The 24306-nt window shown below is 42.1% G+C and overlaps 1 protein-coding gene across 2 annotated transcripts; it reads left to right on the top strand.

Annotated features, from left to right (window-relative positions):
- The first annotated feature begins 388 nt into the window (after window positions 1-388).
- On the top strand, window positions 389-24187 carry rnf111 (ring finger protein 111). 2 transcript variants are annotated; one of them, XM_088992525.1, is made up of 15 exons: window positions 389-480; window positions 4132-5086; window positions 6366-6498; window positions 9616-9770; window positions 10886-11080; window positions 11180-11559; window positions 11698-11938; window positions 12069-12426; window positions 14047-14172; window positions 14272-14389; window positions 16220-16300; window positions 18005-18100; window positions 18324-18410; window positions 19488-19591; window positions 23005-24187. In XM_088992525.1, the coding sequence occupies exons 2-15, from the start codon at window positions 4210-4212 to the stop codon at window positions 23120-23122; spliced, it is 3069 nt and encodes a 1022-aa protein (XP_088848651.1). In that variant the 5' UTR covers window positions 389-480; window positions 4132-4209; the 3' UTR covers window positions 23123-24187. The 2 variants fall into 2 exon arrangements, with proteins under 2 accessions (XP_088848651.1, XP_088848652.1); XM_088992526.1 differs by lacking the exon at window positions 18324-18410.
- Window positions 24188-24306: the final 119 nt, after the last annotated feature.

Genomic DNA, 24306 nt, shown 5'->3' with positions numbered 1-24306 from the left:
CAGGTGGACATGCTTGTATTATTGTAAAAAACATAGAATCGCGTGTCCGTAAAAACATCCATCCCGGACCCAAAAAAACTAACCCTGACTTACTGGTAGTAATGACAACATCAAAGAAATTATGGTTGTGCTTGAGCAACACGTCAAAGACATAAAAAGACGTTACCATGGGGGTTACTCTCCATAACCACGAGCAACTTGCAGCATTTCCTCGGTGTTTGTGTAAAAGGAATTGCAAATTTAAGGACATTGAGACACATTTGGGTGTTGAAGTCGTGGATGCCATAGTCATAAGGTGTATTCGAGTCAATGGATCCAGCTGTCGTAAAAGTGTCGTAAACGTCTAGCTGCGATCTGGCGACCCCATGCGGCAATGAATACAAGCAGAGTATTGTAGCCATCCAGTGACGACCTGCTGGGTAAACAACAGTGTTCAGTCGAGAGACAGGAATGGGGACTTCGTCGAGATCTCAGAGTGAGGTATTTCTTTTTCTTCTCCCAGACACACCGCTTATATGTTGTTCTGTACTTGTTAGTTTGAAACGAGACTCTTGTGATTTTAAATAGCGTTATGAAATCGTCTATTTGCTTATTGGAGTTGAGCTACCCTTCACGTTAGCTTAGCACATAGCCCTCCAGGGCCCATTGCTTTCGATGCTGCTTTTCAATTCTCATCGGGACTGTTGTCAATTTCACAACCCCAGCCATTAACAATTGCGATTTCTCTTTAGACCGCTCTAGTTACAGTTTGTGTCATCGTTTATATTTATGTTCCTTTTCAAAGCCTGTCAACATTTTTGCCGGGTTTAACCCCCACAAACGAACCATACGACGCGTTTGAACATCAAACATGTAGAACACTGATATGCGTAATCTTTGTGGTATTCTATGTGGATTTAAATGTGACAGGCAAAGTGGCTTCTACCCCCCCCCTATCTAGTTTTGCTTCTTTCAACTATTGTCGAAAATTAGCTTTCTTAGTTGGTTTGTCCTGTTTACTGCGTTTCTACACGAAAACAAGTTAAGGGATTTCCATTATGTTTGTGGGAGATAATCGCCTAAAAGAGAGTTACTGTTTACCAACCGCCCTTGAAGCTATGGTACCATATGCATACGTGAAACAAATACTCACGTTAATTATTGTTTTTTTCTTTAAGTAGGCCTAGAGTCCCAGTTGTTACTTTCACAGCGCCGCAGTTGCAATTGCTTTTCAAAATATTTGCTTCTAGCATCAGTATCCATGTTGGTTCGATGATCGTCATTTGATCTCAGGGAAGAAACATCTTTATTCTTAGTATGAAAATCAGTCCTGTGGCTCCTGATGCTGAGCTAGGGGGAAGAAATGTAGGCCATTTAGACAGCTTCTGCATTTGGTAGCCGTAACTTGCACATCACTCAGTTCCATGTCAAACAAAACAGAATTCTTATGGAAAGCAGTTTGATCATTTATTTGATATCCTTGCTCTACATCCTCAGCTCCACGTAACATCGTAGTGGTGCATGAGGGAATTAAACTGTGAAACCAAGTGCCAAAGTGAAGGAAGTTAATTTATTTTTATTGAATAAGATTTTGTTTTCTTATTTATGATTTGCTTACAATTGTTATAACTGCTGTTGATGTGATATGAATAAAGATGAGTTTAAGCAACAGGTGTTGGAATACTACATATACTATACTACACAGCGCCAGACTGGTGAGCACGGCGGACTCAAAGTGCAATGGTTGTGGGTTTAAATCTGGCTCTAGCCTTCTTGTTAGGAGTTTGCTTTTTCTTCCTGTGCTTACGTTTTCACTGAATTTCCTCCCACATCCCTATAAAATGCGTGGTGGTTTGATTGAAAACTCTAAACTTGGTGTGATTGTGAGCACAAATGGTTCTTTTTCTGTTTTCTTTGTTGGCAACCAGTTCAGGGTGTACCCTGGCTACTACCCAAAGACAGCTGGGAGAGTCTCCAGCACGCCCACCACCACAAATAATGTGTGGATGCTTCAATACAAATGGCAGCAATAAATATGTCAATTATTTTCGTGATTAATTAATAGAGTAAACGGAAACACTTTTATTTACATCTCTTCATTAAAAAAACATGTAATTCTGAACTGAGAGTAGAGGAAATGTACAGACAAATTCAATTCAGATAGTGGTTGATATCATGATGTGAAATAGGCAAAACGAAGGACGTCCGTGACACTCTGACGAAGGCGGAAGTATACGCCGAAACATGTAAGGTAATTGAACACCAAAAAAGCCACCGTCTGTAAGAAAACAATCTGTTGTAAATTAGATAACAAGTAGACAGTATGAACTTAACACAACTATCAGATAATATTTACTGTTGTGACATTTGGAGGACTTGGACAACCTTAAATACAACAAGTTATCAGTGATTCATCCATCATCAAAAATAACTACTGATAAATATGCTAATCGACTACTTCTCAATTATTATTTCACCTCAATTCACAGAAATTATTGAGAAATTATATTTAGAAATTATTAGAGAAGATAGCTAAATTTCTGCCCGGTAAGAGGGGCGGGGTGTCAGCATCCAATACATGCGATTCTCGCGAAAGCTGTGCTTGCCATTTTCCCAGCAGTAGTTCAGCACGGATAAAGACTGGCACGCCGCAAGACCTGGATCCACATGAAACAAGCCAATTTCCACGTGGCAAAAACACGCTGTGAAAATGTGAATAGCAAGGGTCACTAACTGTTTTTGAAACGAAGAACTACATTGATTCATATGTTGAAACATTAATAAAATTGAAATAAAACAGATCAAATTGCCTTGAGTTATGTTGTTATCCAATGCCAGTGCAACACAAGAGACAGTTGACGAAGTCCATAAAGAGCTCCAGTGTTTCAGGATGCCATGAACAAGTGAAGTGTGCCGCAATAACCGCTACTTAAATGGCTTAATTCTCCAGAATTTATACTGAACGATGTTGAAGCAAACAGTACTGCATGGTAAAAGGGAGCATGTAAAAATGTGCTCATGTCAGTTGTTTTTTCAATTGCAATTCCCTCAGAAATCATTTGAATACAGTACTGCACTTTATTTATGCTTGAAGGTCATAACGCTGCTGTTTGTTTTTTCATGATTATCTTGGTCTTAATCTCAGTTTAGGAATTGTTGGAGTCACCGTGGACCATGTCCTTTAAACATTATCTATGTTGTATTTTCAAAATGTTTTAAATGTCATGATGTCCTAGTTGGAGTTCAACAGTGCAGCAATTCTGTACAGTGGCCCATTCACTCGGGTATTCCAAGTGATGGTGGCATCCAGTCGTATTGGGCTAGCTAAAAGGATGACTCGTTGAAATCCCATTTCTTGTCCCACTAAAGGAAATATGTGCATACCATTGTTCTATTTTTTTTTAACTCGAGCTATCAGTTTTCAAACCATCCTCGCCTCCCATCTCCACAATCTGGCCAATGAAAACTTATTAACAAATAACAAAATATATTTTGGGGAAGTACCGGAAAAACACTAAGAACGGATCAGGGTTTTTCATGGATACTGAGTGGGTGACCGATGTGATGCTAGGAGGCTCCAAAGGAACAGCCTCACTCGTCGGTTTCCACTGAACTGTCTTGCCCATTGGCGGTGGGAGGATGGGGAGGAAGCCAAAATCCAGATGCCATCGTGCGAGCTTAACCAAATCCAATAATGTAAAAATAAGTCTCACGTGTTTGGTTTTAAACATTTTTATCGAGAGACCTATTTTAATTTCATTAGGAATGGTGAGCTATATTAATAGAGCCCAAATAGAAACTCCTTAATTTGAACTGCTGACTTCTTGTTCGCACTCTCACCATGCATGTTGCTTTCCTGTCTTTATGCAAGACCCGTTAATTTCATGTTTGTTGTTATTTCATCATTAGGGTGGGGCACCATCTCCAACTCAGCCAAGCATCTAATGTTTCATGTCATCTATAATATGCTCAAGCAGCTCTTGACATGCTACCTGAACTTATCACTGATAATAAAACGGGCCATTTACGAATGACCTTTATTTAGCATACCTTTCATCTCTTTTATCTGCTGACAAAATGAAGTCACTCTTAGTAGGCATTCAACACAATAACTCTGATGGTCTTGTTTCACTTTTCTAATTTTTTTTGTAGGTGTTATGAGATGAAGTGGTTCGAAGATTCGGAACTGCACACTCACTCTTCTGGCCTGGTGAGGACAGAGCAGCCACTATGAAGAGCGAAGTGCCGTCCGAGGCCTCCAGCAGACAGGAGCATCTGAAGGAGCCTCTGGTCAACCCAGAGAGCATGGAGGCAGCTAAGAGCTTCCAGAGCAACTTGGAGGTTATTGGAATGGCAGACAGCGACTTTGCAACCCTGTGTTCCGAATCGAGGCATCGCTCCTTGAGAGACACGGCAGCTCACAAGGACTCGGACCGAGGTCTCACCGGACGCCGAAAAAGAAAGTTCCAACAGGCAGGACCGTCTGACTGTTCGCTTAAAGTCGGCCATTTTAGTGAGACTCCTGTGGCCCCTCAGCGTCCCCAGGAAGAACTCTTGCATCACTCTAGTGAAGATGAACTTAATCGTGAGTCATCTTTCAGTGACTGTGCCTCATCACCTTCCTCCAGCTTGCGATTCGGTGATTCAGAGACACTGAGCTCTGAGGAGGATGTGGAAGCTGGACCAACAGGAGGCCAACAAAAAGCCCCCGTCCTTACAACAGGAGCCACTGGAATTAGTCTTCGCCCCGTCGTTGGTCGAACGAGGCGGACCCGCTCGCATAAATGGGTGCGGCCCGAGGCGGAGCCCATGTTGCTGAAGCAGCCGTGTTTGAGCAGTCGGCGGCCTCTACATAGGAAACGATTCGTCAAATCCGTTCCTGGGGGAGGGCAGCGTACACAGAAGCAAAAGGAACGACTACTACTGCAGAGGAAGAAACGAGAAGTGATTGCAAGGCGAAAATATGCTTTACTTAATAGCACAAGTAGTTCAAGTGAGGAGCTTAGCAGCGGCTCGTCCTCCACCTCCTCAACTGAAGCTGAGGATGAACTCTATGTGGATGTCAGCAGCACCAGCAGCCAGCCCAACAGTGCTGCAGTAGCCACAGGTAATTAGTGACCTTGATCCTCTCGTTTTGCACTCGGGTGTTGTACACACGCCGTGTGGCAATAGTCCTCTGGATGTCACGCTGCATGCGTTTGTTTACACCACCATGCTGGCACAATATGGGTTATATGGGCGTTGGAAGGATTTATAATCAAACGAGTGATAAAATATGCATTTATTAGTAGGGGTGTCTCAATCGCGCTTATTTGGCCTCCGAGTCTTTGCTTTGAAGTATCTGCTGATAACCGGGAAAAAAGCATTATATTTTTCCTCAAATTAATGCTGAAATGTATGTAAATCGGTGTTATATGGACCATTTCACCTAATCAGTGCCAGATGCTAATTGTAATATTTTCAATGTTAACTCTGGGTTCAAAGCCTCCTTTTTTCCCCCAAAACAAAATTTGATGATCCGCATTGAACATTTCAATGTGTATTGGTCCATTTCAGAACATTTTATCATGTCACTTTTTTGTAGTAAAACTTGTATGCATCTGCCAATGCAATCCTACCGATTCCCCAATCAAAGAAGCAAGTTTACTGATGTACAAGAAGCATAGAGGCTCGAATTTTGAAGGCCCTCTCTTTTAAAACATTGCTACAGGGACTTTCAAGAAGAGTTTTCTTCACCTTCTAACTACTCCCAGCTGGTTTCTGTTTTCCTGTTTGCAACTTTATATTCTTAGCTGGCTACTTGCTTTACTGTCCTCGCCCATTTTTGTCCTGTTTCTATCCCAACCAGAATTCTCCCCCATAAATACATGTATAAGACACCATAATCTTGATGATATCTATATTAACGGCAACATAGTTGCTTTGGATCCACATGTTTAAAAACACAGACAACGAACCTACTTACGATTAAAGAGAAACATCAAACTCTTTAGTCTCACCAGAGTCCCAGTTAGTTGCAGAGGATGCTAAGCAGCAGAGCTCAGGAGACAATCAGAATAGAAATCCCATTTGGGAATCATGAACTTCATTTCCATGGTACGTCATCCACTTTGGCGTGCACAAAAGCACTTTGCTGTGTAAAACAAACTGTCACGATGTTTCTCTCGTCTTACTTATGGCTTTAAAATCTTTGCAGGTTTTTCCCTATACAACCAGTCAGAAATGACAAGATTAATGTAATCAATTTAGCGTTTTGAAATGGCTTGTAACGATAGATTTGTGTTTATTTTTAGAAGTTCAAAAATTATTTATTGATCTTTTTCACAATATGTTTGTGTCAAAAAGGTGTGTATTTCAATCATATGCATGTTATGTTTCCTGCACAGGTGCTCTGGATGAAGACGTGGTGGTGATTGAAGCTACTCCAGCTCCTGCACTTGCTGTCCCTGCCAGTGAGGAGATCAATGTCACCTCGACAGACAGTGAGGTGGAGATCGTCACAGTTGGAGATGGTTTCAGGTAGGCAAATCACAAAGTATGCTAGTCATGGTGAATTGTCACATTTTAATTTGATTTGGTGAAAATCCGCAGTCAAGTATTGGATTCTCACATATTTATTCATTTATTTATTTGGGCATTCATTCATTCATTCATTCATTTATTTATTTATTTATTTATTTATTTATTTATTTATTTATTACATGGGAGCGGAGACGATCTCTTTTTCATTAATGGACGTTACAGCTTCTTGTTGCATTCAAACTTAGCTTGAAACAGACGTGTGCACATTTTAGCAAGATATCTTTGATCCACTGATGAAAAGGGACACTTTGATTCACTCTCCTCTCATCTAGAACTGCTTCAAACAACAACATGTATGCAAGAAGAAGACTGGTTAAGATTGCACAACTGTCTATGTCTTAAGTGTTTTGTTGTATTATTTTGTCATTTTATGTTAACTGTTCTTTTGATGGTGGCGCAGGCACCCACAGCGACTTCACCTTTTGTGTGGTTGAGAGGGAAGGAATTTCACCTTTGATGTATCTTGCACATACCACTCCATATTAACCCAGTTGTCCATAACGGGCCTACTTTTGATTTTTTTCCCCGATCACTTCTTTACGGTGAATACATGTTGATTCATCTGTGGGCAAAAGCAACGAATGAAAAAAAAATATTCCAGTGTTTCAATAGTACAGAGTTGCATGCTTTCAAGTGCTATCCCACCCGGATCACAATGGGTTCCCACAAACGGCATACTCAATATAAATCAATAATGAACACACTTGATCGGCCCCTGTTCTCAGGCCAAAGTTGAGCTCAGGACATGCATGTTCAGAATCAGAATCAGAATCAGAATCATCTTTATTGCCAAGTATGTAGAACACACAAGGAATTTGTTTCCGGTAGAACACGCTGCACTAGTATCGTTGTCAAAAAAACTGCTAAGTGGCACTATATGTTGTCAGTTTGGCTGTGACTGTTGGCTTTAGCTGTGTTTCAATCTTAACCTTGCATATTTGATGGTAGTATGAAGCGCTTTGTTACCACTGCAGCTGTTGTGAAAGTAGAATAAAATAAATTAGATGCATTGTAACATATTTCATTCTCGAATTGGACACAGAGGTGTAGTTGCATTTCATATGACAGATATTTTGTCAGATTATTGTTTTTTTTAAGTTGCACGGCGATGTTTTCATTTGAAATAAGGGAAACTATTAGGTTACCAAACTAAGAGGAGTTGTCAAGTTTATCTGTCTTAATGTGTTTGTTCGTTATGTCTTGTTTCAAGCAACTAATCAGTGAATATCAGGCGTTGAAAGTAGAGTGTCAATGACATATATCTTTGTTACTACAAGCTATTTCAAAATATGTGTTACTGTACAAAGCAATGCTTCGATTTTCCCGGTTAATGGGGACCAGAAAACCCATTGCGAAAGGCCTTATCATTTTTCTTGTTCAATGTCCTGCTGTTTTATTGTTCTGAGGTTTGCATTTTTGGGCTATGTTTGAGATTTCCAAGTGTTGACTCAAATTGGATTCCAACACCAACAGACTTCTGAACAAAGAAGCCATAAAACTTCCATTTCCGTCAAATCTTTTTTCCCTATTCTTTCCAGCTCTGGCACTCTTCTTAGGTGGCACAATAAAGAAAAATAGAGAAAAAGCAAATTGCGCTGTCTGTGATTTCCAGGCCATATTGTAGGCTTTGTGGAATGACCCCTATTCCAGGTTGCGTTCATGTTGATAGTGCAATATAGTCCTCCAGGCTTCACCCCTTCCATCCTCAGTGTTTTATGGTACCAAACAGATATTTACAAAACAATCCTGAGTCAACTTCATTAGCGACCCTTCCCTTGTGGATTTTACTCTGCCCTGGGAGGAGCTGAGGGGCCTGGCCAATTAGTGTCTTTCCTCTGGATACCACTCGCACAATTTTGACCTATTCTTTTGCGGCTGTTATCAAATCGAGAAAAAAACATTTTACATCTGTGAATGCAAACAGTAGGTCAGTGTTAAAATACGCAAGACACCTCTTGCACCATTCATGATTATTCCCTGAACTCACCATGGATAGTTATTTAGTCGGACAGTCGTGTCAGAAACTCTACACTTGCAATTTACCAAGAGGAATTCCCCTGTTAAACCTCTGTAGTTTATGAAAACTCTCGTGAGAGGTGCAATATTCCCCAACCATGAATCTCCATGGCATCCCACAATGCAACACCCCCGGACTGTATCACTTTGTGTGTCTTCACTTTATGGCCCTGTGTGGATAAATTCAGCTATTCCCTCGACATGTTCACACCAGATTCTGAGAACTTGATGACATGAATGCAAGACCGCAGCTAACAATTTGTTTAATAATTGATCTGTTAATTATTTTGTTAATTAATTCATGCTTTAAAAATGTCTATATTCCAACACATTTCAAATTAACAGTGGGGAAAGTGTACGTGTGTGTGTGTGTGTGCGTGCGCGTGTATTATGCACATAAACTGATGACTTGGTTTCATAATTGTCACGGTTTGCAAGGTGGTAATGGCGGGTGCGGATCCCAAAAAGCAGGCAGGAAGGAGCAGGAGGTTGTATTTGAGAAATTGTATTAAAATAAAGTCAGCAGGAACAAAATGTAAAACATCAAAATCATCTGAATGGAAAAAATACAAAGTATCAAAAGAAAACCAAGATTAAAAGTCCGGCAAGATTAAACAAACACATGCACTGCACACAGTGCATACAATTGCATTCAACAGCATACGATGTGTTCAACAGCATTCAATGACATTTAACAATTACCCGACACCGAATGGTCGTGCCAGGTGTCCTTTTGAGTGTGACTGATTGGAAACGACCGGCACCTGTGCAGGTGCAGGCGGGGGCCGACAGTGCCACCCGTTGGTCGCCAAACCGATCATGACAATAATGACACCAACAATCAAGGATGTGAGCTCGATCCCAAAGTTTGAGAATGTTTATGGACGTTTTTGTGGACCAAATTGTGACATTGGAATTAAATTGTCCCCTGATGCATTCCTTTCACACAAAAGCAACCACTGCCATGGAAAATTCTAGCTTACCTCTGTTGAAGGCAACGTTATGTGTAAGTTAATCACCTTGCTTTTGTGTTTGTAGGTCACGCTCATTAGGCGGTCTTGGTAGGATATGGGCTAATAGTTGCCCCCAGAACCGTCTCCAGGAGCCCAGAGGACGTCACAGACTGTCCACCGTCATCCAGCCGCTGCGTCAGAATTCTGGGGAGGTGGTGGACCTCACTGTTGATGAAGATGGTAAGGAAAACATCCCACTGTGCATATTCTACATCCAGGACTGCCTTATAGGCTCAACTATCCCTAAGCAGAAGAAGGGAATGAATATTTTGAGAAGGCTAATGGAACTCGACCTATTCCCACGGCACCCCACACCATTATCATAGTGTGAAAGGGTGACTGAGGCAGCATTTTAAAGCACTTGGTTGGTAGAACAGCACTTTTAAGTTACTATTGAAACACACTCTGTTTGGTGCAAAACTGTAAAGACAATTAGATGATGAATGGGCTTGATGTATCAGAGGAAGATATTTTGCCACATTTTGACGACACACTTTCACACCTTTCCTCAGGTATTGCTGATATTTATGAATTACTTAGGTACGGATTCTTTTTCATAACTGAACATGAACAGATTTGAATGTTCAATGTTGAGAATACGGACCGGACTCTTTATTGAGCTCACTCTGAGATGGAGATTAATTTGAATCTGTAAAGTAGATGCTGTGCATGCACCAGAATGCTAATGAGAGTTTGTCTTCTCCTCAGATCTCAAGCAACTGCTGATGAGCACGCACTCCTCTTTCTTCTTCTTCTTCTTTTCCTTCTTCTCTCTGTCTGTCTTACACACACAAGGGCTTACTTTCACGACTGTGGATACATGAAATTGGATATTCTATCGTTGGGACATTTCTTGAAATGATTGACTCTTATCAATGAAGCAAAACGTGAATGTACACCAACCTGATTGTAATGTCAGTTCTAAAATTTAAATGGATCATGATAATCACACTGTGAACTTGTTTGTTTTAATATCAAAGTATAGTTGAGGCAGAATAGCAGTTTTGTTTGATTCAGTGGTACGATTCAAGCGAGGGCTATTGCAACACAAACAGTGCAGCAACAAATGTAAACAGACAATCTCGCAGGTATTTTTTTTTATTCTTGGGAAAACAGGATGCAGATTACCCCGCCGTTGTGAAATGATAATCCTTGAATTATTTCTGTTATACATCCTCCACCTAATGACCATAACAAATGGTTTAATTCTATACATTCAATTTGTACTGTGAGTGACATTTTTTCCATGAAAAACAAGTTTCAATATTTCTGTGTATTTTCTGTCTGTTCTTTAGACCTCTCAGTTGTGCCGACAACCTCTGGCAGCATTCAACCTCAAACAGTCAGGTCCACCTCCTCCTCATCTTCCCAGCATGCCTCTACCTCAGAGCTCAACGATGCCGCCGGCCCCTCCACGAGTTGCCCCGCTTCAATAGCCAACAGTATGCACACATCGAGGCCGAACGGCACAATTCGAACACCCACAGAAGGTGAGCGAGCCAGTTGCGAGCAGACACTTTTCACCTAAACTTTATTTGTCCAAGAAAGGCCATTGAGAACATATGCCTTCATCTTCTTCTTCTCACCAGATGACAGCAGACCGGTTTTGTCAGGTTCAGCAGGAGAAAGCGCAAGCACGGCCATGCCCAGGCTCCCGTCGTGCTGCCAGCAGCACTCACCGTGCGGAAGGCCCTCCCCCGGTCATCTGTCCCTCAGCCACTCCCATTCAAGCTGCATGCAGGCCTCGACCTCTCAGGCCAACGCCTCGCAGCACGGTCACGGCAACGCGCACCATTTTGTCCTTCATGTCCACCACCCCACACCGCAGCCCCCGGGCACCCTCCCTTTCCAAGAGTCGAGCTGCGCTGTGGAAAGTTCCAATGCACTGCCTGCATCTTGTGCTGGAGTGAGCGGCGGGAGTAGCAATAGCAGCGGCGGTAACAACTCTGCAGCCCAGTACCACGACCAGGCAAGATATACCAATCTAACATCGTCGTCATCTGTGTGACTATGAAAAGCCTTTGGGCATTGATTCCACATCTTAAACCTCCAATTCAGCGCTCTTGTATCCCCAATAACGCTCCTCTTTTCCACTTTCTTCTCATAGCAAACTCTGCCAGTGGACCTGAGTAACAGTAGTGTCCGAAGCAGTGGCGCAAGTTTCCATGGCAGCACGTCAGCCTTTGACCCCTGCTGCCCAGGCTCCACCTCACGGCCTCCCGCGTTTGTTTCCCAGGCCACCCCTGGCCCGAGCCAACCAGCTGCGGTAGATTCTTTCAGCGCCGGCATGGTGGCGCAGCCTCAAACACAGCTCCAGCAGCCCTGCAGACATTACATACACCCCTCGTGTAAGTAGGAACTTTATGAAATGCTCTTCTTTGTTTTTGTAGTTTGCTGGTCAACATAGATTGGAAAAATACAGGCTGACAACAGGGTTTGTTTATGTGCATGTTTTATTCCTTCGTATTTTCTTCACAGACGGCTCTCTGGCACGCTCATTGCATCATCAGCCCTCCACCGCCTGCCCCCATTCCCACGGGAACCCCCAACTTACATCTCAGCCCCATCCACAAGGCGATTATGTCCTTCCCCACAATGTCCACTCCTTTCATCCGCCGTTGGCATCCCACCCGTCAGGCCACACCGTACCCAGCGGCCCTCCTCTATCCGCCCACCACCTCTCCGGTTCGAGTGCCCCACTGGCACAGCACCTACCCGCTGACCACCAGACCATGCCACACCATATGCCACCACTTGGGTCAGTTCAGCGGTTGCATCAACATGAAATGTTGCAAAGGATGGAGGTCCAGAGGCGTAGAATGCTGCAGCATCCCACGTTAGTACTTCTTTCTTCCATCACGTTAGAAACACCCATTGTGTACCGTACTTTCCGGTGTATAAGGTGCACTGGAGGCTAAGGCGCACCCCCAATGAACACATAAAAGTTCTCCAAATATAAGGCACACCACATTATAAGGCGCGACAGTAGAGGCTGGGGCTACGCACGACTTCTTCTACAGGGGGAAATGGAGTTGGTGGCTGCTGACAGTAGTTGTTGTGGCTCAATATTACTCCACATATAAGGCGCAGGGTCGTCTTTGGAAGAAAATCAAGGCTTTTGGGTGCGCGTTATACACTAGAAAATACGTTTTTTTCAATTTGGATCGTTCATACAATAGCCTGCTTAGGCAACATAGGATTAGTAATACTGATGAGGTGATACCGGTCGAAGTGGGGCAATCAGGCCAGTCGTTAGTCAGAACGATAGGAACTATCAGTGGAGCAGCTGCAGGGAGTAGTCCTTTGCTCCCCCCAACCTGAGAGCAGGGACCTATCATAGCAGAGTCCGGCACCGCCATGTCTGGACAGTAGGGATATATATATATATATATATATATATATATATATATATATATATATATATATATATATAGGGCCTAAACTACCAGTAAGACTTTAGTTTGCTGACGAAGTTTCTTGGATAAGAAGTGAAACGTCCGACACCTTCAAAGAAGTACAGAGGACGGCTGAAGAAACCTTTTCATCGATAGACCACTCCTGTATGACTGAGAGCTTACACAGAAGTTGCTTATTGTGTGATGGAGTGAATCACTCAGATCACTCATGTTGGATTGGATTAGCCTTTATTAGTCTCACAGTGGATAAATTTACATGTCACATCAGCAAAGTGATGAAAGGAAAGGACAATGTAGAAAAACAAATACAGGAGCTGCTGTCAAGGCAACCACTCTAGCGGTGCCATCTTGAAGTCAAAAAGACAAAGGAAAACTAAATGACAAATAATGTGACACCACAAATGACACAGACAGTCATTCAATCTTAAGCACTTTCTGTACCCTCTTTGTTGCATGAAGCAGTTCTAGATGAAAGAGGACCGGGTCAAAGTATCCTTTTCACTAGTGGCTCAGAGACGTCATGGTGGAATGTGGACGTCTGCTATAAGCTAAATGTTGAAAGCAAACACGAAGCTATAGCCATCCATTGACGAAAATAGATTGCTTAATCTCCTGCCAGACATAAATCCACTTCAATTCCAAGCCGCGAGAGATCTACATACGCATCGGCGCTCTGCGCTGACACTCCTTTCTTGTCATTGTGGGCTCCTCAAGCCTTGCATCTATCCATCCAGCCGCGGACTGTCCAACAGCACTGACCTTTCCGCTGAACAAAAAAAAGCACAATCACAAAAAATTGTGATGCTTGTACCTGAAGATTTGTGTAATATACTCACACTCCACATTTCTCGTCCATATATAAAACAAAGAGGATATTAATGCGAGTGTATTTTCAACACACATGTCATCTATAATCTTGGTGTTTATTAGGGTTATTTGTGATGTTACAAAGAAGAGCGAGCTCAGATAAGACCAAAACTTAATTCATGCATATTGAATCCTAATTATATTTTCAACCCTGTACGTCTTGTTCATTGCAGACGAGCGCACGAGCGTCCTCCCCCCCACCCTCACAGAATGCACCCTAACTATGGCCACGGACACCACATCCACGTGCCACAGACGATGTCTTCCCACCCTCGCCAGCCAGAGCAGAGAACCGCGTGGTGTGTATCGGATACCGTTTTGTCTCTTCACGGTTTTACGTTATGCTAACTGTCATTGATATGATGAAAAAAAATGTGAATGTGTTTGTCCACGTACAGGGAGCTCGGAATTGAGGCCGGAGTGACCGTGGCGTCGTACCCTTCGGGGCACTTGCACTCCCACCTGCACCACTACCATCCCACTTCCAGACTGCACCACTTCCCCATCCCCTTTATGGTAACGCATCAGCACACATTTGCATAAATCCCACTCACTTTTAATTGAATTGCGTCTTAGATCAACAGTGTTTTTTTTACATCTTATTTCAAGGATGGTGCGGCAAAGATCATGAATTATGCATAAGCAATTAATAAAACCACATCAGGCACTTCAAGTGAATAATCAAGAAGCCTTGAGGAAAGGTCACGGCACAAATGCAGACGACTATTTCCTCGTGCCTTTATTTTATTTGGACGCCTTCAAGCATCTTGTGATTTTCTATAGTACAAGTTTAGCACAGTGAGCATCCTCTGATTTAATGGAAAAGAAATTGAATCAGATGGAACATATCGGTTTTAACATTTTCAAATAATATTGTTTCGTCATAGTGACTTACTTATTAACATGTCGGAGATCCTCTCTTCACAGCAATCCAATCAAACCACTTTTCAATGTGCTCTGTTTATGTTTTCAGCCCCAGAACTTTCACTTCATTCATTTTCCATTTGCCGATTTTGCTTATCACTAACACCTTTATAATGTAAACTTCATTATGATGAACAGATTTTTCCCACAGTGGGAAGCCAACCTTGCTAATGAACAAAATGTGCAACGATGTTCAGCAATACATACTTTAACTCATTCGCTGCCATTCTCGAATTTGTTCGGGTTTTGGTTTTTCTCGCCGGGGTGCCGATAAAGCGCAAGTCAGACCTCTGACTGGCCACAAGGGGGCAGCATTTACCTTATGTCAGTGTCTGAAACTCATGACCAAAAGTTAGCGGACACCAGGGCAGACAACTCTGAAAAGTTGCCTGTCCGAGCATAAAGTTGCCTGCCCCATTTTTCACTACTTGAAACACAATAAGATGACTAATCGCAAAAAAATATATATAAAAGTAAAAATCAGCGTTTTTATCAGAATCAGAATCAGAATACCTTTATTCGTCCCGCAATGGGGAAATTTGCAGTCCACAGCAGCAATTGAAGAGGGATGGGGTTGGGGTGGGAGTGAAAGGATAGAAAACAAGATATTCTAAGCGAGCCTATGGGGAATTCCCCACAGGTTAAGAACCACTGGTATAAAGGATTTTTTTCAATGAACAATGTACCTACCACAAATGCTCCCTTGCTTTATTTATGGTAAATATCCCTTGCTGATGATTTTGCTCCAGTTGTCATTTGTCCATACACTGTTCGTCATGGTGCACAATGCAACGTTTGTGTTGCGTTGTCTGCTACAAGCCACGTGAACATTTAATTCCTAAGCGCCTTTCAAAACTCTCAAGGACACTTTACAGTCAGTCACTTGATAACGTACGTTTACGTTTTGTAGCACCATATATTTTGTTAGCTTCTTTTGAATCTTACTTCTGGGGCTGAGGTTCTGTGCATCTACTTTGGAAAATGATATGCAAATGCACGACCTTATAACACTCTGGAAAGTCCGGAAGCACGAAGCAAGATTCTGATTGGCTGCCGTGCCGAGTATGCAAATTGACAAACGAACCGAAATTTCCTAACCGAACGAAGGTTTCGAAATCAGAATAATTTATTCCGATTTCAAAATCTTCGTTCAAACGTTTGCTTTGAAAAAAAAAAATGTGCGTTTTTTTTTTTTTTTTTTTTTCTTGAAGAATTTGTCAGCCACCTGGGCGGAGTCGTTTTGTAAGTTGTACGCCCGACGTAAAAGTTGCACGCCGCGGGCGTCCGGGCAAATGTTAATTCATACACTGCTTATGTCCATGTTAGTGCTTTGTTACAGCCTCAGCTGTTGTTAAAGCGCTAGAGAAGAGAAGAGCAAAGAAGCGCTTTTGTATAAGTAACGTGTGTTTGTCTCCCTGACAGCACACTGGTATATCTGAAGTCACCTACCCGCACATTCGCTACATCTCTTCTAGAATGACTGGCTTTGGAAGAACCTATGAGGTGAGTGTGCACGGATTGCTTCGTCTAGAGATAAAAATCCAATGGAGGAATTTTGTAAGGGGGGTCAATTTAGTTTAATAGAGCTGTGTCTGCACTACGGCTGGATGGTAGAGCCATACTAGAAAAGTATGATGCACCACTGTCAAAAATGTGACCATAGCGCGTCTTTTAAGACTGCTCCTTCTGTGCAATTCAACAGACAACACACAGTTCTCCATAAAGAAGCAACATGAGAGTGATTGAAGCTGCGTATTTCCTACTCCTGTAAATATATGTTGAATGTGAAAAGAATTATACGGCAGCTTATTCAATTCATACTCTGGGTCCCCACATGACAATTTAACGGCAAGAAAGGAGGGGCAATCCTTGATGCATCTTTGGGAGAATAAAGGCAAATCCACCAAATGGAAATTCATGATGAAATTGACTGTAAAAACAAAAAAAGAGACTTCTGCCTAAACACCAAACTTGTTCCTTTCAACCATACAACAGGGCTACCTTTATGCTAACAGATGTTTTCGTCACTATTAGCGTAATTGCAAACTCGTCAATGGGCAGTCGGGGAAAACCTTTTTTTGTACTTGCTGCTGACACCCACGCCATTCACCATGCCTGGCACCACCTTTTGAAGCCAGTCACACTCGGGCTGAACGATTTCTTGACCCCGCCGGCCTCCCAGGAAAAAAAAACTTGCAATTTAAGATGTTTTCTTTCAAGGTCCTCTTGACATATATGTCACAAAAACTAGCAATCAATCAATCTGGATTAGCCTTTATTACATTAGCCTTTATCAGTCTCGCAGTGGAGAAATTTACATTTCACAGCGGCAAAGTGGTAAAAGGAAAGGTAGAAAAACAAAATACAGGAGCTGCTGTAAAGGATGACACTCGCTGTGCCATCTTGAAGTCAAAACAAACAAAAAAAATAAAAATAATGTGACACAACACAAAAGACACAGACAGTCATTCAATCTTAAACACTTTCTGCACCCTCTTTGTTGTATGAAGCAGTTTTAGATGAAAGAGGAGAGGATCAAAGCATCCTTTTCACTAGTGGATCAGGGACATGGTGGAATGTGCATGTCTGCTACATGCTAAATGTTGCTAGCAATCATGAAGCTGTAACATCCATTGACGAAAACAGATTGTCTCACATCTTCTGTCCCATGTAATCTGCTTCAATTCCAAGATGCGACTCACAGTTCTATATCTGTATTGTGTTCTTGTTGTTTAGGTTATGTTTATGCTAAAAAGAGAAGTACAGTAAAGTCTCGTTATATCGATATTCAAGGGAGTCCGAAAAAATATCGATATAACCGGGACTATCGATATATCCGACCCTGTTTGCATGTAATTTTCTCCGTGCGTGCATAGAAATAGTATCGATATAACCGGGACTATCGATATATCCGATATCGATATAACGAGACTTTACTGTAGTTTATTCTGACATCAATGTTGGTGTATTATTACGTTTCAAAATCAGCCGAGTTAGTTTTAAAATGAAATCCAAAGGGAGTAAAATGTTTTTTTTTTTTTTTTTCAATTGAAGTTACCTTCATTTAGCCTTTATTTGTTTCCAGCAAAGCCTGTTTAAAAATATCATATTGAGTGGTATCGTTCTGTATTTGTAAATGAGGCAACATGAAAAGTAGCGGTGAGCAATCGGGAGCGTTGAGCGTATGCGTGGTGTGCCCCCGTGCAGGACCTGCTGCATTTAGAGGAAAGACTGGGGACTGTGAACCGAGGAGCCTCTCAGGGAACCATAGAGAGGTGCACTTATCCACACAAATACAAAAAGGTAAGACCTTTCTGCCTACCCGTAAGCAGCATATTCAACACGTTTCTGACTGCATGGAATGACCAGTTGCGTTTGTCTAGTGTTACCCGTGTGTCCTGGGACAGAGTGGTCTTACTTAGCCACGTGCTGTAGTGTCTTTTAGCTGTGAATGCAGATGTTGTCGAGGAAGGCTTTCCCTAAGTGTAACTAAACGAGCCGTCTAACACCCTGCCACCCAATACAGAAGGTGTTGGAGAGAGACATTGACCATCAGTTAACCCCCGAAGCTTGGGCCTCTATTGGGAAAAATATGCACGCAACCCCTGAAGCGGTGAGAAATAATGAACCAATCAATTTGGAAACACGTGTTAGCTGTAGTCTTGGGGGAGGGGCCTTGTTTTTCTTTTCCTCTTTTCAGGATAAAAGGACCATTCTCTCTGTCCCCAAATAACAATAGATAACTCTTTCAATCAAATGTTTGCATAGAGTTAAAGGACAACCGACACCATTTTTTTGTTTCTTAACTGACATCAGAAAAACGTTTTATAGCATCTAAAATACCCAAAGCACGCAGGCTAATATTTTTAGTCAAATGCAAAACACCAATAAAAATGAGTTAAAGTGTCCCAAAATGACCCCCGAAATTGCCAGTTTCAGAAGGTCCCGCCCCCGTGTTCGTGACGTCACGCCAGGACGTCTTGCCTTGCTCTAGATTCAAAACAATGGCTTCAGATTCGGAGAAGATACTTTCTTGTTACTCATCCAGTTATGAATATGATTCAAATAGTTCTGAAGAGGAAAGCATACATGTTTGCAAACGATTAAAGAAGTACTTGCGTTTCCATTCGAGCCACCAGGACTCCAATGTAGCACCCAGAAAATGCACAAGATGGCGCCCAAGCTCTGTTGGAAATGGGCTGATTTGTCTGCTGGGAATTTGTATCAACTAGAATCAGATAGTAGTCTTGGTGCAACACACGATTCACCATCGCATTATTTCTATGTTTTCCTTCTAATTTCGCCATCAACATGGATCAACGCAAAGGTTTCAAACCAAACAAAGTACCACAAAATGCATTGTGTGTCGCTTTCTCGGGCAGGGGCGTTCCAAACGTGACGTCACATCAGGAATCGTCATCAACTCAAAAACAAAACTTCCTGAATATTCAGCGCGAGTCTCGAAACGTAAAATATAGCTATATGCATTGGAATCTTTGTAACATACGCTCAGTAGAAGTCATTTGAAGTGATTTTACAAATTATGGACACAACTTGTCCCGAAGCGTCGGTTGTCCTTTAAATGTGTATAGCGCTGTCTTTAGGTGAACATTTTCATGTGTTTTTTTTTTTTTTTTTTTTGGTACGCACATGGCTTCTGATGTCTGCAAATGTTTTTTTAAACCTATAGAGAAAGCTGCACGGCAAGCAGGATGAAGACGAGGGGGCGGATGAAGACACGGAAGAGAAATGCACCATCTGTTTGTCCATACTGGAGGAGGGGGAGGATGTCAGGTGCGTCCCGGGGCTTCTTTCACTGTTTGCTTTAACAATCTCCAAGGTATTTGTGGAAAACCCATGAGTGTCTCAAATGGAAGCCCCGTTGGGCCAGCTTTTAGCACTCAAACCGCACAATGTATTTATTTGTATAGGAGACTTGCCCTCTGGTGGCAAAATAACGTACACATTAGGAGCCTAATTGCCTGAATCGTTCTGAATTGAAATGAGACGCCCAGTTTCAACGTTATTTAGATTTTGTCATCTGGATGACTGAGAATCTACAGACATCAAGAAACCTACTTTGTTCCTCATTTTTTACTGTTAATGTGACAGTAAGCTAATGCTGTTATGAACTTATTCACTGCCATTCCCGAATTTATTCGGGAATTGAAAAGCATGATGTACACCGCCATTCCCAAATTTGTTCGGGTTTTGGTTTTTCTTGCGGGGGTGCTGATAAAGTGCTGGTCAGACTTCTGGCAATGTTTTTAAATAATAATAATAATAATGAAAAGGTTTCTTCAGCCGTCATCTGTACTTCTTTGAAGGTGTCGGACGTTTCGCTTCTCATCCAAGAAACTTCGTCAACAAACTAAAGTCTTACTGGTAGTTCCCGACACCTTCAAAGAAGTATAGGTGACGGCTAAAGAAACCTTTTCATCGATGGACCACTCATGTACGACTGACAGCTTACACAGACGAAATAATAATAATAATAATACAGTGAGACCTCAACTTACGAACGCCTTATAATACGAACTTTTCATCATACGAACGTCAAATTTAGGATAATTAAGCCTTATAATGCGTACTATTTTCATAATACACACCCACCACGGCCGGTCCATCAAGCACACGACCTTCAGATCTGGCGAAAGTGATCTTCGGCAGAAGCACGACCGAACAGCGCGGCGCTACTTTCCATACCCCTTCTCATTGAATGCACATGTCGATCGCCTACTTGGAGCTTTCTGCTGATAATTTTACTATTATGGGACCGGAAAATAAACACCACAGCTCGTGTTCAGCCTCAGTTCAAATGTGAAGAAACTCCCAGCCGTACACGTCTACTCTGCTCTGTTTATTTGTCATCAAAGACTTGGGGTGCGTTCAGGTTCGAGAATAGCGCACGACTTCTTAAGACTCAAGGCTGTTTGGAAAGCATTGTCTAACTCAGGGGTCGGGAACCTTTTTGACTAAGAGAGCCATAAAAGTAAAATATTTAGAAATGTTTTTAAGAGAGAGCCACACGCACGCGCGCAAAGCGCACATACAAACGCTCGCGTGCGCACGCGCACACACACACACACGCGCAGCCACTTTTCAACAAAATATCAGATTGTATTATTTAAAATAACTTTGTGATAGTACTCACCGTTAACATGGATGGTTTTCCGTTCCTCGTGTTTGGTAAAAATCCAGGAAAACGATCGGAATGAAATTCAATTTGCCGGTCCGGAGGCGAAGTTACGGCTAGCTAGCCTGCACACGGCTCATAAGCTTCCACACTTGCTATCTGCAATCTACTTCTGGCAGAAGTATGTCGATGCTAACGTTAACATGGGGCTTGTTAAAATGTCACTGACATTCGACTGTTTCATCGATGGTATTGTATCATTGCAAATAAGAATCAGAACACTTTCTCTCCTCTAATGGGGCGTTTACCTGTTTCAACATGACGGCCACTATCATCCAATCAACATGGCGCTTTCGGCTATTCTAGGTCAGTGTCATCCAATCAAAATTGCGCTTTCCGCCAACTGCAGCCCCAACGGGAAATGAACGACAAAAAAAAACGACAATATGTATTATAATATGTAATATTTATCGGCGAGCCATATGCAATCATCAAAAGAGCCATAGGTTCCCGACCCCTGGTCTAACTGAATGAGTGGTGACAAACACTTCCCAACGTTTTTGTGTTGCTACGCACCCCTCGGTCAAGTTGCGATAGAAGTGATTGTGATTGGCTAAATGGTAGAGTCATGTGTCATGGTAAGCCAATCAGAGCTAGTGTTTTCACACACACCGGAACAGCGTGTCAATAGTCACGCTAAATTGTCACGTGCGAGTTGACAGCTCGGGCGTGGCCTACGTTCGCGACACTTCATTTCATTGTCGTTCTGCAATTTCATTTCATTTCAACGAGTCACTGTCACCCCACCAGGGACATGATTATGACGAAAGTGCATCGTTACGTCTTGTGCTCCTAATGTTTGCTTGTGCTTCAAGTGTTTACTTTGCACGAGGTGATTGTTAGACGCGTGTGTGCCATTTTATTCGCCCCGCCCGCCTTCTTTTGTCGCGTTTTATTCCGCGTCCGTGAAATCATCGGACTGGAGCCTTTTGTTGTCATAAAATCTCTGCCAGCACCTACGGAACTCGAAGTGAATGCAGATGACATCGAGGAGCTTGTTGCTGACCATAATGAGGTCACCAACACAGAAAATTTGTTTTGCCTTCGCGAGGACAAGCAGAAGCAGGCCATTCAACAGTTGATGTGCAGGCTTTTATTGAACAGTTCCATTCAGAAAAGGCTATAAGAATCATCAACATGATGAATGATAATGTGATGCCTCAGTTTCGTAAGACCTTACAAGTCAGAAAGCAACAGGTGTCAATTAAGAGCCATCAATGACCATCACAAATGTAAATAAAGTGACTTTATTATACAGTGCAGTGTATTTCTTTCATTACAATACAATAGCACGTTTATTATACATAGGATAAGGTAAGTTGTGTGTAGTTTTAAGGCTTATTTAGTTCAAAAGTATATTTTATGGAAACCCGGGGATGGATTATTCCCATTTTAATGGTTTCCTATGGGATTTTTTTTTGAGATACACACTTTTCACATTACACACTCTGTCTGGGAACCAATTAAGTTCGTAAGTTGAAGTCTCACTGTAATAATAATAATAATAATAATACATTTCATTTATAAGCGCCTTTCAACACTTTCAAGGTCACTTTTTCCCTTCCACGAGGGGGCAGCATTTACCTTTTCTACAGCCACCCCCATTTTCAATGCAGATATGTCTACTCCAGTGCCAGGGTTTTTTTTTCATTTTCACTCAAATTGCAGGACCCACAGACTATTGAGTTCTAGGCCGACATAAACATTCAATGCAGCATAAGAAACCTTGGACTCTCTTCTTTCATCAGAAAAGGTTATATGGGTCTGGAGTTATCTGAGCTTGAAATGGGGGCGGCTGTACAAAAGGTAATTGCGGCGTCCTCGTGGAAGGGAAAAAAGATTGCCCAGAGGTCTGACCAGCACTTTATCAGCCCCCGCCCCAAGAAAAACCAAAACCCGAACACATTCGGGAATGGCAGTGAATGAGTTACTGTATTTTTTTTACAAAATGTTTAAATCTGAAGTAAAAGAAACCCGTAACAACAGTCAGAAAATATTTTTGTCTTGGCAGACGCCTGCCTTGCATGCACCTCTTCCACCAGCTGTGTGTGGACCAGTGGCTTCTTACCAACAAGAAGTGCCCCATCTGCAGAGTGGACATTGAGGCGCAGTTGTCTGCTGAGAGTTGATGCTATTTGATTTGTGCCCCCCCAACCCACCAACCGTGTCTCTTTCTAACAAACACCTTTGTTTCCATATTCATCTTCATTTCCTACTGAGTACTGCAGTCAACCAAAGAAGGCAATGAATATACCTGCGCAGCTCTACCACTACCACTTCTCGACACTTCTTCTCCATTAATTCAGAGTTTATGTATTTATAAAGCTTTTATGTAGCTTTTCCATCGTTCCTTCAAGTGTCATTTATTCCCCCGGCACCCCCAACCCCTGCATGTTTCCTTGCAAAATGCATTTGTTTGCACATGTACCACGGGCTTCAACACTGCTCCAGTAAAGCCACAAGGCCTCGCTTTACTGGACTAGAATGTCAGCCTCCACGTCAAAAATGCAGAGTTCATTTTTACCAATCATCGTATTGATTAATTTGTTGAGAGGATGTGGATTGTTAGTGAAAGATGATTTTTTTTTTCAATAAAACATTCCTAGACATTCCTAACTATGGAAAACTATGTTTAACAGAGCATCTGCTGTACTAGTACACACACACTTGCACACAGTATTTTTTTTCACGCCCCACAAATGTCAACACGCTAGTCGCATCCATTTCCCATAGGAAGAATATCACACAGCTCTCATCCAGAAGCAGGGCTTGTCGGTACGTGTGCAGGTGGTCATATCACAGAGAGCTAACTACTTAGATGGATATTTAGACAGCTACATATAGAGTGTTCCTTGCCCCCCTCTTGTCACTCCGTGTCTGTAGATGTGCATCAGCTCTGGGGAAAAGATGACACACACACATAAGTGTTCACTGGCATAGACTTGCACAAGAGAAAGTGAAAAGGCAGAATTAGTTGTGATCACAACACCCTGCTGAGGCCATGTATTTCCACTCTTTGACTATAAAGTCCACTTAAAAAAACATTATTTTGAATGGAGTGATGAAATGCAGTACTTAATGAATCAAAAGCAGGTATACATGCGGTCATCACCCAACCCCATTCAAAGGCACCAGAAGCGTATTCTGTGGGATTTATATTAGTTTAAAAATATTAATAAACTTGGATAACTCTTCGTTTGAGTGGTTTGTGTCATTTTTGTTGTTTGATGGGTTTTTTTTGACATGACGTTATGTGAATGTGAATTTTTGGACAGTTAAAAAAAGGTATGACCTGCCAATGTCTGCAATGACA

This window comes from Hippocampus bargibanti, linkage group LG03 (assembly GCF_051943395.1).
Source record: "Hippocampus bargibanti isolate YZ-2025 linkage group LG03, ASM5194339v1, whole genome shotgun sequence".
NCBI lineage: Eukaryota > Metazoa > Chordata > Actinopteri > Syngnathiformes > Syngnathidae > Hippocampus > Hippocampus bargibanti.
Note: the sequence above shows the minus strand (reverse complement) of the source record. Positions and strands in the feature narration are given on the sequence as shown.

What these genes read in the sequence shown, in the direction of transcription:
- rnf111 (XM_088992525.1), top strand. Translation starts at nt 4,210, where the DNA reads ATGAAGAGCGAAGTGCCGTCCGAGGCCTCCAGCAGACAGGAGCATCTG. An exon ending in AATTCGAACACCCACAGAAG is followed by an intron (nt 11,081 to 11,179) that starts GTGAGCGAGCCA and finishes TCTTCTCACCAG; the next exon opens with ATGACAGCAGACCGGTTTTG. An exon ending in GCTTTGGAAGAACCTATGAG is followed by an intron (nt 16,301 to 18,004) that starts GTGAGTGTGCAC and finishes GCCCCCGTGCAG; the next exon opens with GACCTGCTGCATTTAGAGGA.